Genomic DNA, 12,204 nt, shown 5'->3' on the forward strand with positions numbered 1-12,204 from the left:
TCTCTCTCTCTCTCTCTCTCTCTCTCTCTCTCTCTCTCTCTCTCTCTCTCTCTCTCTCTCTCTCTCACTCTCTTCTACATTGCCCGACCAACATCCTGTTCGCGGAATTATGTGTTTAGCACACACGTAACGTGCTGTTTTTGCCGATCATCGCCATTTAATCATTTGAGAAAATACATTTTGTGATACTTGTTCGATTTGTACCAGTTTGTAGTTTGTGACAAACAAGAGATTACGATTTCATTGCGTGAGAGGGCTAAGCCTGCCCTCCTCCTAGCAGAAAGTGAGTGATGTGATTTTTATCTAACATGTTTCATATATTTAGTTGTGAGAAAAGGAAAAGGATAAAATATGTATGAAATTGAAATTTAAAGCAATATATATTTAAACACATAAAAATGAATAAATATAATTATAGAAATAGAGAGAGGGGTTATGTTTGATATGAAAATGAAGAAAATGTGTAAATGTGGATGATGTGTAAATGTATGAATGGATAAGCGAAATGACGTATAAGATTGACGAAGGAGAGAGAGAATAAAAAGAAGAGGGAAAGAGAGAAAAGTAAGGAAAGAGACAGAAAACAAAAAAATATGTGAAAAGTTTAAGGAGAAATGTAAAAAAAAATTATATATAATTAAAAAGTGCAGAAAGAAAATTGAATAATGGAAAAGTGGTGTATTGAAGGAAATTAAAGATTGAATAAAAAGCGTGGAAAAGAGTAGATGTATAAAATACGCGTGATAAGTAGAAGTTGATATTTATAGTATAGAAAGAGTGATACTTTGTTATTTTGATGTGTATGTCGACAGATAACTAATAGATTTTCAAAATTATTGGAACTGGAATTTAACTGGTAATTTATAATAAAGAGAAAAGAAAGAAATTAAACAGAAAAAGATTAAAAGATTGATAAGTAGGTTAACGATGTTGGCATGCATCTATAAAAATTAGAAAGATTTTATATATATATATATATATATATATAGAGCATTCGCGCAATATGACATGTAGTGAGGTTATAGATGAAAAAAAAAGTTACTTTTGGATAGATTTACTATTGAGACAGATAAAGGTAAATAGTGCCTCGAAAGAAAATACAAAGAATAAGGCAATGTTGTTATATAATAATGCATCAGTAACGATGTATGTAATCTGATGAGTATTACAAACAGAATGACGTGGTGAGGTAAATGTGTGTGTGTATGTGTAGGGGGAGGAAAGACGGAGGCGCACAAGACGATTTATTTTCGAGCTTGTCTTTCAACAAATTCAATGTGACAGGTGCTAGAAGACGTTTATAATTTCTTAAAGAATACATCACACATGAATTAATTTTGACATAATTATGTCAAAATTAAGTCCTGTAAGCACAAAAACTCTTTGTCTATTGTAATCAACATTTTCTGCATATATTTTTTTTTTCACCACTAATATGTTATAACTGTATACTATCAATCGATGCCTAACATTCTTCTTTCGATAATTTTTTTTTCATGAACACAAATTTTGGCATCATTCGCAAATCTACATGTATACACATATATCTATGTTATATATCTCTACCTGTTTGAATACAAAATTTAAAAGTTACATAGTGATTGATGATTTTGTTAAAAATAAACCTCTTTGTTATATGCATTGTAAATTGTACACAATTATAATAATTTACATATTATTTTAATCAAATTCAAAATTATAAAGATAGATACAGTTTCTTTTTACATACATTATATCAATCCAGTCAACGCATTAATATTGAGTTTTATAAGTTATGCATCCATTTTATAGTTACAAATTTTCTACTGTGTAATTAGGAATTACACAAATTTCCTTCTCTAATTGTTAAGAGTCATAATTATGCAAAGTATTTTAAGATTATTATAGATATATTTATATATAATAGATATTATAGAAATATTTGAGATGTGATTATGCATCGAATGATTATTCTATTATTTTTCTATAAATATGAGGATATTTGTAGAATATGGAATATGTATGATTATAGAAAGTTTGAGAAGAATGAGTAGAACAAGAGAACAAGCAGGCCCGTCTAAATCATCGGGATCCGCAGGTTCTGCAGAGGAGAAAGAAAAGGATGACAGAATGTTCGAATGCAATATTTGTTTGGACACTGCAAAGGATGCGGTAGTCAGTATGTGCGGTCATCTCTTTTGGTAATTATTCATCCAATAATATCGGAAAATGAAAAGTTATCTATGATAATCTGAGTAATATAAGTGATAACAATGCAGTTGGCCATGTTTGCATCAATGGTTGGAAACCAGACCCACCAGGCAGGTCTGTCCAGTATGCAAAGCTGCCATAAGTAAAGACAAAGTCATTCCATTATACGGACGTGGTGCTACAAAGCATGAGGATCCGAGGTATAATTTATTTTATTTGTTAAAATTAAGAATTATTATAGTTAATTAATTTCCATTTTATATCGCATGTCAAATTATATTACAGTTATTAATATACAAAAAATATCTAGTAAAATCCTTTAAATATATATATATATGCTTTAAATATATATATATATATATATATATATATATATATATATATATATAATAGGAAAACATTAAATGTTATGCTAAATAATATAATTTATATTCAATTAATAAAATTTTTTTTTCTCCCTAGGAACAACGTACCACCACGTCCAGCTGGTCAAAGATCAGAGCCGGAAGCTAATGTCGGCTTTAGCGGCTTCGGTTTCGGCGATGGTTCCTACATGTCCTTCGGCATCGGCACTTTTCCGTTTGCTTTTTTTACGTCAACTTTTAATTTTGGAGAAGCACGACCAAGTGCAGGTAATACTTGTCATAAGTGATGATGCATCAATGCAGAATGGATATGCATATATAATGCATACATAATAATAAAATTGTGATTTTATTTTTAGTTTTAATTTATGTATAAAATATTTTTCTTATTCATTTATGTACATACGTATGTACATTATATACGTACTTACATATATATATATATATATATATATATATATATATGCGTGTATATATATTTATGTGCGTATCTATTTATGTATGTATCTACACATGTATGTATGTGTACGTATGTATGTACATATATATGTATGTATGCATATACAAGGTGTCCCAGTTATTTTCCGTTTAATTTAAGACTTAATTGCAAAGATATATGATGACAAAAATCGGGAACATACAAAAAATGATGACCTTCATTGACATTTATAATCAGTCTAATGTTTCAGCAATAATTAAAATAACATTTGAATGATAATTAAGTATTATTTATTTGTAGCTCCCAGAGGCACACCACAATATGAAGAAGAGCAGTTTTTATCTAAAGTTTTTTTATGGTTAGCAGTAATATTCATCTGCTGGCTGCTGATGGCATAACATTGCTCCTAAATTTGAAGACACTCATCTGCTCGATAACTTGTAATATTTTCTCTTATTTATGATATTGTTTTTCATGATAATCATATTACATTAGTTTTTGTCTTTTTAAAATGAAAAAATACAAATTTATAAATATTTCAACAAACCATTAATTAAAACTTGTTTTTCCTTTGCTGTTCTCTAGAAAAGAAGAAAAATATGACGAGCATCTTGTCCACGCAAACTTTTTACATTTTCGTCGGCATTTGCGTATTTCAAAGTACGAAATAAAAAAAAAAGTTCTCTCCAATTTGAACAGCTCTGATATTTCAGTATCACTCTTTTTATTCTATTCGTGTATGTATATATTATATATAAATATATTATTTCTATATAAGAGAGAGAGAGAGAAACAGGTACATGTAAATCGCTCTATTCAATTTAATGCATAACAAAATAATACAACTTGAGCAAAGATATAGAGAGGAATATTAATGTACATCGTTAAGATAAATGGCGCGGTTTTGCATGGAACTGCGGGTTTGAACAGTGTATATATGCATATAATCTAGAGTAAGATATGTTTGAATGATGATATATATTGTAATATAATACGACATAAAAATTGAATTCTCGCAAGACTATTAATGTCGTTCATTCTTTGATTTAATAATCCTCACTTTCATTTTTACGCCAGAAATTTACAATTTTTTTAAGTATTTTGGGATCTTGAGTTATTGATTTATTTTTTTTAAACAATATTCTACTTCTATTCTAAGAAAAGCCATTAATTAACAAACATGTGTTCTTGCACATTCTCCTTTATTTTTGTTGATAACTTATAAAGATAATTATTAATTTACAATTGTCCTTTATCTGTACATTTATGTTGTTAAATCAATTATAAGTTTTAGAAATAATATATGGAAAGAGAGAGAGAGAAGAAGAAAAGTAAACAATAAGATATTAGAAAATCGAATATATGCAAACAATATCTTGTTATATTATAATATAATTTTATACGTATACATATAGAATAAAATGGTAAGTAAAAAAAAAAAAGATTATTAATTGCAAGTTATTATATTATTGTATATTGTAAAAAGCATATATTTTTTGACCAATAATTTTAAATTTTTAAATAATTGTACAATATTATTCTGAAGCTTAATTGAAGTCTAATCAAGATAATTCTGTAGAGTTCTGTAAGTTTAAATCAAAATCTTTTAGAAAGAAACTAGCAGATTATATACTTTATTTAATCTTTTCAAATCCAGCAAAATAAATTATATATATATATATATATATATATATATATATATATATATATTTTACTGGACTTGAAAAGATTAAATAAAGTATATAATCTGGTAGAGTTTCTTTCTAAAAGATTTTGATTTAAACTTACTTATATATTTATATATATATACTCGTGTATATATATATATATATATATATACGCACGCGTGCGCACACACACACACACATCTATTCAACTGGTAAATTCAATCCTTTTGTAAAAAGTGAGCTGTTAAAGATGTGTTATGAGTTTGATTTTAAATATCTTAATACATACATATATTGAAGGCTAATTGAAAGATGCTAACTATTGCATTGCTAAAAAATTAACATGATAATATAATAAAACTTCTTTGGAATGTGATAAAAATAAAGTTGTAAGTTTAAAGAATTACTAGATATAAAGAACCTTATAAAAAATACATAAACATATTAAAATACATAATTTCCTGGATATAGGAAAATCTATTATAGATTACAGCTCTTTGGAGAACTTTTTCTTTTTTTTTTTTTTTTTTTGCTCTTTTTTACTACATTAAGGAGATAGTAACACTTGAAAGAAGAAAAGAATTTATACATCAAAAGTTCCTGATATCATTTGTAATTTTTGTATGATATATTATTTATCTTTAATATTATCAAAACATGATTTTTTCTTATTTTGAATATCTATGTATATTAGCCTCTACAAAAATATTTTAAAAATTATTAAGTATAAGATATAAAGATAGATGTATATAAATTGTAAGCACAAAACATAATTGAACAAGCTTTGCACTTAAAGTTAATTTTTTAGAAATAATCTCTTCTTCTAGAGTTATTTATGACTAGGCTAGTGTTTTTTCACAGAAATATACATTACAACTTGAAGATTTACATTTCGTCCTTATTATCTTTGGATTTTTTAGTGAAACCTTTAGAAACTAATAGTTCATTACATTCTTCCCGAGTCAATCTAGACAAAACCAATCGTTCCACTTCCTGCAATATTTTCAGAAATTAATTGATGATATCAAATTATATTCATTGTATCAAGTTAATGTTATTTTTATTGTCAAACCTCTTCATGTTCGTTGAATAGTACAAGCTCTGGTATTGCACCTTGTATGTGTCTGAATTCCACATTATTGCTATATACATTTATTAAGGGCATTTTCTAAAATTTCACATTGCAATATGAAAAAGTAAAATAACGTAAAATAAGTTTAATAGAAATTTTGTAAGTAATTTACTTGTTATCCTTTCTGTTATATTTTTTCAACTTTTATTTTATCGAAAAATCATCTTTCATCAATTCATATGCATAAAAAAAAACATAGCTAGGAATGTAGCGACTTGAGAACAAGAAATTGATGAACAGTACTAGCAATTGGCCGAGATTCTAGTTTGGCTAAACTATATTTTAATGATGACATAAAAAAGATTGTGCCATGCTATGACAAGTAGCTCAAACAAATTGAAAAGTAATATATGTAACTTTATATATAATAAAATGTTTTTTTCTGTTTTTAGTTTTATTTTGTAAACCTGTCAAAGATTAATTTTTAAAGGTCTCTATGTATGTGTATGTGTGTATACTATAATGAAAAACATTTTACTATATATAAAGTAAAACAATCACAATTATAATTATAATGGCACTATAAAGGATACTAGTTTGGCAAATCTTTAAAGATAAATTCCTTGACATCCGGCAGTCGGTTGAGCGAGCAGCCACTACAACTCTAAAAAATAAACAAATAACATTAGTATTATAATATATGAACAAATAACATTATATTACAATGTACCGGTCTCTGTAGGTAATGTACAATTACAGTCCCTTTATACAAAAAGTTACATTTAAATAATAACCACGTATGTCGTGATTATAATCCCATACTGCAGCAATAGTAATATGATTGTAACATTGCAATATTGTTGCAATTTTCTATGCGGTATGGGATAATAAAATTGTGTTCGCGGAAATGCAACATGATATTAACAATCACAATCGCGTCTTTTTTTTCTCTCTATTACAATTGATTTTATGTAAATATCGAATTTACCTCGACTCTTGCGGATGAGTAATAATTGTTTGCGGAATTTGCAAAAGAAACAAAGAGGGCAAGTGTTAACACTGCGAAAATGTATCTAACAGTTACAGCGGACGCCATGTTATACATCATCAAATTTCAAAGCAGAAATCATGTCATGTTTCATCACGCTTCGTAAAGTTTTTTTTTTGTAGTAGCCTTAGTCCCGATTTACAATAGATAATTTAAGGGTCTCCGCACAAGGTGTTGCGTATCGCACGTTACGTTACGTTAAGTATATATTGTAAATTCAATTCCGTACATAAACTTAAACTTCAGTCAACGCACAGAAAAAATCGTAACGTAAAGACATATCTTTACGTTATGATTTTTTCTGTGCGTTGACTGAAGTTTAAGTTTATATACGGAATTGAATTTACAATATATACTTAACGTAACGTAATGCGATACGGAACACCTTGTGCGGAGGCCCTAAAGCCCGGTTCCACAACTCGAATTAATCGGAATTTAATACGTTAAACTGGGTCCTGATTGGTCCATTCACTACTTAAACTCGGATTAACTGGATTGTGGAACTGGGCCTAAATTAAATTTACGATCTATACTTAACGTAACGTGATGCGATACGGAACACCGGCGTGTTCCAAAATTCAATGCCAGCACTGAAAATCTATAGTTCACGTAACGTATATTATATATTTTCAGCGCTGGCAGTGAATTTTGGAACATAGGCCTTGTGCGGAGGCCCTAAAAGTCTTTGCACGTACAAAAATTTTAGTCGTAACCGTAAGATCGTAAGAAAACTGACAAATCATAGTCGAGTATTCTTTCTACGATAAATAAATAAAAAAAGAATAATCAACTGTGATTGGTCAGTTTTCTTACGACCTTACGGTTAAAATTTTTGTACGTGCAAAGGCCTTAAAGGTCGCAGCACACACTTTTGCATAAGTGCATAACCATAAGCATAAGAAAATTGATTGGTTCATTTTCTTATGCATATACTTGGGGACCAATCAATTTCCTTATACTTATGGTTATGCGCTTATGCCAAAGTGTGTGCTGCGGCCTTAAATTACCTATTGTAGACCCGGCCTTATACTTGGTTGTCGGCGCCGGCAATGTATGTATGTATGCACGTATGTACATACGTATGTAGTACAAATCATATCAAGAAAATGGCGCTTTCTTGTGCTAGTGAGTGTTGTGAGCGCACAAAATAATTTGTAATTGAGCTAATCTTTCACTTTTCAGCATAATATTTAAGTTTACATGTTATCAATTAATAATAAAATTAATTTTATCGTAAAAAAAATCATGCAATATGTCCGCCAATTTTTACACCGACAAAATTGGCGAACATAACCTGAAAATTACCACATATTTAGTGTCAAAAAACCGCAAAATTGGTTACGGCATGTTAAACGTTATATATAAAAAAATCGCATATATTAGTAAAAATGAAAAAAATATAATAATAGAATATATGATTTAGATGTAAAAGGAGATTTTTACAAGGCGTACATATTATCGAATTTATTATATAGTTATTATTTTATTAGTATAAATATATATATATATATATATATATATATATATATATATACACATATATATATATACATACACACACACACACACACACACACACACACAATACAGATTTAAAATCTATTTTCGTTTATTTTGTTATATATTCACAAAAGATTTACAATTAATCAAAAATTGTAATATAGCAATATTTAGTAAAAATTTTATTGTAAATCATTTTTGTAATTTGCAGTTTCTAATGAGGTACCGGAGCATCCAGTAGTATCCCCTGTTTCTGGATCAATATTTGAAAGGCGTCTTGTTGAAAAATATGTAGCTGAGAATGGAGTGGATCCTATTAATGGCAAAGAACTTACCATCGAACAGCTTATTGATATCAAAAGTATTTTAAATTTTACTCATTTAATATAAAATGTTTATGTACATGTGTAACCTTTTATGTATAATTATCAAAATCTCTTATTTGTTACAGCAACTCCAATTGTCAAACCTAAACCACCTAGCGCAACATCCATTCCAGCGATATTAAAGAACTTACAAGATGAATGGGATGCTGTTATGTTACATTCATTTACATTGCGACAACAACTTCAAACTGCAAGACAAGAATTGTCTCATGCACTTTATCAGCATGATGCAGCTTGTCGAGTCATTGCTAGATTGACAAAGGAAGTTACCGCTGCTAGAGAAGCTCTGGCCACTCTCAAGCCACAGGCTGGAATCGTTCAAGCTGCTACAATCCCACAACCTGTATGTTATTATTACCAGATTATTCTTATTCATATTCTATTTATCGTTTAAAATATTAAACAATAAATATTAATTATCTTATCAATATATCTTAATTATAACATACTTGTTATAATTATATTTAAATGTATGTCCGCAAACGCACGCACGTACGCACATATTAACGCACAATTATAAATTTATTATAAATTATATTACACAATTATGTTACACAAATTATATTTACTATGAATAAATTACGTTGTAAATTGTAGGAAACGTAAATAAATTCATACCTGCTATTAATAATTGGAAATATTTGTAGTTTTTAATTTTATTAATTTTTAATTAGTTGCAAATTTGCATTTTTTTTAGGCTGTGGCAGTAGAAGCTGGTGGCACAGCAGCCCAACCAATGGAACAGGCTGGCATCACTGAAGATGTGATTCAGAAACTACAGGAACGAGCGACTGTCCTCACTCAAGAGCGAAAGCGACGTGGACGTTCAGTGCCAGAAGATTTAATGCCTCAGGATAGTATCCGGTCATTCCAAACTCTCGCATCGCATCCTGTAGGAACTTTTTTAATATATTTTTTGATACGTCTTTAAAAATTTATTATTTTACTACTGTCATATAAGTAGTTGATTTCAACAAATTTCAATGTGTATTTTTTTTGTGTATATGTGTGTATATGACTGACAATCTAATTCTTCTAATCTTTGATTTCTCATCAGTAAGTCTCTCTTACTGACAATCTTTATATTTAATATTTCTATATTGAACATTTTATATTTTATATTTTTCATATTCTAATTTTTTTTATATAAAAATGATACCATTACAATTATATTTATTATTTCCATTTGACAATGTTAAATTTGACGAATATTATTATTGTTGTTGTTATTATTGTTATTTTATTATTATTATTAATTAAATATTATATAATTTTTGCAGGGACTGCATTCTGCTAGTGTACCAGGAATCTTAGCGCTCGACATTCATAGCGCAGATACCAGCAAGATTTTAACGGGTGGCGCCGACAAGAATGCTACTGTTTTCAACAAAGACACCGAACAAGTAGTGGCAATTCTCAAAGGTCACACAAAAAAGGTAGGTAATCTCATCTCACTGCTTCTTCAAGCGAATTTTAATTTCTTTTCGTTGTATTTACAGGTTACACGCGTTATCTATCATCCAGAGGAAGATGTAGTGATGACCGCTTCACCCGATACTACGATTCGTGTATGGAACGTTGGTACCAGTCAGACGACTTTATTACTGAAGGCTCACGACGCTCCAGTAACCGGATTATCTCTACATCCGACCGGTGATTATTTATTGAGCTCGTCTCTGGATCAACATTGGGCCTTCTCGGATATACGTACCGGCAGATTATTAACTAAAGTACGTTTCGAATAGTCTTGGTATATACAGTCGGTATATTAAGTCGCAAAGTTACATCAAGTTTTAGAAAAAAAAGAGCGCTCGATAATTACGATACTAAAAATAGACATTAAATATGTATTTCTCGATATAAAAAGAATGTGCCTAAATTGTTTAAAGGTGGCAGGACAAACGGGACAACCGTTGACTACGGCGCAGTTTCATCCTGATGGTCTAATTTTCGGTACTGGCACAGCAGATTCTCAAGTGAAAATCTGGGACTTGAAAGAACAATCTAACGTTGCAAATTTCCCTGGTCATACTGGCCCGATCACAGCGATTAGTTTCTCCGAGAATGGATATTATTTGGCAACTGCTGCGGAGGACTCTTGCGTTAAACTCTGGGATTTACGCAAGCTAAAGAACTTTAAGACGCTGCAATTGGAGGAATCTTACGAAGTAAAGGACATTTGCTTCGACCAAAGCGGAACTTATTTAGCTGTAGCAGGGACAGACGTGAGGTAAATTTTGTTAATTTTTAGTAGTATTGCTAGTATTTTCATAATTAAATATTTTTTGGAATAATGATAATAATGATTAGGAATTAATTACATATATATTGACTAATAAAATAAATATAGGAAATGTTTTATCTCTGTGAAATGTATTAATACATTAATATGTATTAATATCTGATAAATGATAAATTTGCATTTTTATATTACTATTTATATATAATTTATATATAATAATACAAATTAACTTGAACTAGCTGGTATATTATCACCATGCACATATATATTATTTTTAGGATATATCTTTGTAAACAATGGCAAGAATTGAAAGTTTTGAACGATCACACGGCAGCAGCTACTGGTGTTCGTTTTGGAAAACACGCGCAATACATTGCATCCACCAGTATGGACAGAACTCTGAAACTTTATGGCTTGTCATAGACAACTAAACCGATAAGAAGAAACTAGAAGAAATATACGTATTTCATATATTATTTAATACCAAATTAGATTCTTCTAAATGGAACCGATCAATTTTGATGACTCATTGAATTTCTTTCATATACAGTTTAAATCTTTTTCATATACAATAAAATAGACTCCTTTTGAGCCCGTTAATTTTGATATCCCTCCGCATATATTTTTACATACATTAATGTCGTGTTTTTCATTTGTTGCTGTATAATAATGGTCAGCTAGACGATTGCAGATGCAGCCGTACTGATATTCACTATATTTGACCGCTTGGGATAAAATGTTATCCTGCATATGTAAAACTGCAACTGCATTTGCGCAAGTACATGGCAATTTGACAGTTTCGCGCTAAGGTGTGAGAATATATGTATATACGTATATTCATTAATTTTTTTTCAGAAATGTTCTATTCCTTTCATTCCATAGGACCAAAATTAATAAAAACACACTATATATTGGCAGAAAAAGTTTATAAAAGAAGGAAAATGTCAAATCATAAAAAACGATCCATTTTAAAATCCGTATCTATAGTAGACTTTGTAAATTATAAAACTTACTCTTCTCCCCTTTAAATAAGAATAGTTTGTGACTACTTGAAGAATTTCTGGATATTCTTCATTTTAGACATAAGATTCAAAATATTGCATCAATACGTTTTATTATAATTTTTACATTAATATTTGGTCCTTATTTGTAAATTGAATGACATGTGCGATATTATGACAAATCTTTAATTATTAAGTTATAGATGTCCGCGACTTTTGAAGAATAAATATTTTATACAGCAATAAAAACATGTTTGATATATTTTTCATGTATGTTTTTATTGTATGTATTCT

General features: G+C 29.2%; 3 protein-coding genes across 7 annotated transcripts; 2 read left to right on the plus strand and 1 right to left on the minus strand.

Moving 5' to 3' along the window:
* Positions 1–93: 93 nt before the first annotated feature.
* LOC105252555 (E3 ubiquitin-protein ligase RNF185-like) lies at positions 94–3,434 on the plus strand. Of its 4 annotated transcripts, XM_025406079.1 has the most exons (6): positions 578–616; positions 1,214–1,284; positions 2,012–2,180; positions 2,259–2,390; positions 2,653–2,822; positions 3,295–3,434. In XM_025406079.1, coding segments are annotated over exons 1-6 (642 nt in total). In that variant the 5' UTR covers positions 578–614; the 3' UTR covers positions 3,393–3,434. The 4 variants fall into 4 exon arrangements, with proteins under 4 accessions (XP_025261865.1, XP_025261864.1, XP_025261866.1 ...); XM_025406080.1 differs by lacking the exons at positions 578–616; positions 1,214–1,284 and adding an exon at positions 94–283; XM_025406081.1 differs by lacking the exon at positions 578–616 and having other exon boundaries at positions 1,036–1,366.
* A 1,961-nt stretch (positions 3,435–5,395) lies between these two features.
* LOC105252518 (selenoprotein M-like) lies at positions 5,396–6,904 on the minus strand. Its single transcript, XM_011259916.3, has 4 exons — positions 6,722–6,904; positions 6,327–6,397; positions 5,734–5,803; positions 5,396–5,654 (listed from the first exon to the last, which is right to left on the minus strand). Exons 1-4 carry the CDS (start codon positions 6,839–6,841, stop codon positions 5,547–5,549), a joined length of 369 nt encoding a protein of 122 aa, XP_011258218.1. The 5' UTR covers positions 6,842–6,904; the 3' UTR covers positions 5,396–5,546.
* An 866-nt stretch (positions 6,905–7,770) lies between these two features.
* Positions 7,771–12,136, plus strand: LOC105252519 (pre-mRNA-processing factor 19). Of its 2 annotated transcripts, none has more exons than XM_011259918.3 (8): positions 7,771–7,906; positions 8,493–8,642; positions 8,733–9,010; positions 9,365–9,559; positions 9,948–10,103; positions 10,167–10,397; positions 10,557–10,897; positions 11,188–12,136. In XM_011259918.3, exons 1-8 carry the CDS (start codon positions 7,831–7,833, stop codon positions 11,330–11,332), a joined length of 1,572 nt encoding a protein of 523 aa, XP_011258220.1. In that variant the 5' UTR covers positions 7,771–7,830; the 3' UTR covers positions 11,333–12,136. The 2 variants fall into 2 exon arrangements, with proteins under 2 accessions (XP_011258220.1, XP_025261873.1); XM_025406088.1 differs by having other exon boundaries at positions 7,892–7,935.
* Positions 12,137–12,204: the final 68 nt, after the last annotated feature.

This window comes from Camponotus floridanus, unplaced genomic scaffold (assembly GCF_003227725.1).
Source record: "Camponotus floridanus strain SB8 unplaced genomic scaffold, Cflo_v7.5 scaffold131, whole genome shotgun sequence".
Classification (NCBI taxonomy): domain Eukaryota; kingdom Metazoa; phylum Arthropoda; class Insecta; order Hymenoptera; family Formicidae; genus Camponotus; species Camponotus floridanus.

What these genes read in the sequence shown, in the direction of transcription:
- LOC105252555 (XM_025406078.1), top strand. Translation starts at nt 1,194, where the DNA reads ATGTGTGTGTGTATGTGTAGGGGGAGGAAAGACGGAGGCGCACAAGAC. An exon ending in ACAAAGCATGAGGATCCGAG is followed by an intron (nt 2,391 to 2,652) that starts GTATAATTTATT and finishes TTTTCTCCCTAG; the next exon opens with GAACAACGTACCACCACGTC. An exon ending in AGAAGCACGACCAAGTGCAG is followed by an intron (nt 2,823 to 3,294) that starts GTAATACTTGTC and finishes ATTTATTTGTAG; the next exon opens with CTCCCAGAGGCACACCACAA.
- LOC105252518 (XM_011259916.3), bottom strand. Translation starts at nt 6,841, where the DNA reads ATGATGTATAACATGGCGTCCGCTGTAACTGTTAGATACATTTTCGCA. An exon ending in ACTCATCCGCAAGAGTCGAG is followed by an intron (nt 6,398 to 6,721) that starts GTAAATTCGATA and finishes TTTATTTTTTAG; the next exon opens with AGTTGTAGTGGCTGCTCGCT. An exon ending in TTTAAAGATTTGCCAAACTA is followed by an intron (nt 5,804 to 6,326) that starts GTATCCTTTATA and finishes AAATGTATATAG; the next exon opens with CAATAATGTGGAATTCAGAC.
- LOC105252519 (XM_011259918.3), top strand. Translation starts at nt 7,831, where the DNA reads ATGTATGTATGTATGCACGTATGTACATACGTATGTAGTACAAATCAT. An exon ending in ACAGCTTATTGATATCAAAA is followed by an intron (nt 8,643 to 8,732) that starts GTATTTTAAATT and finishes TATTTGTTACAG; the next exon opens with CAACTCCAATTGTCAAACCT. An exon ending in AAACTCTCGCATCGCATCCT is followed by an intron (nt 9,560 to 9,947) that starts GTAGGAACTTTT and finishes TAATTTTTGCAG; the next exon opens with GGACTGCATTCTGCTAGTGT.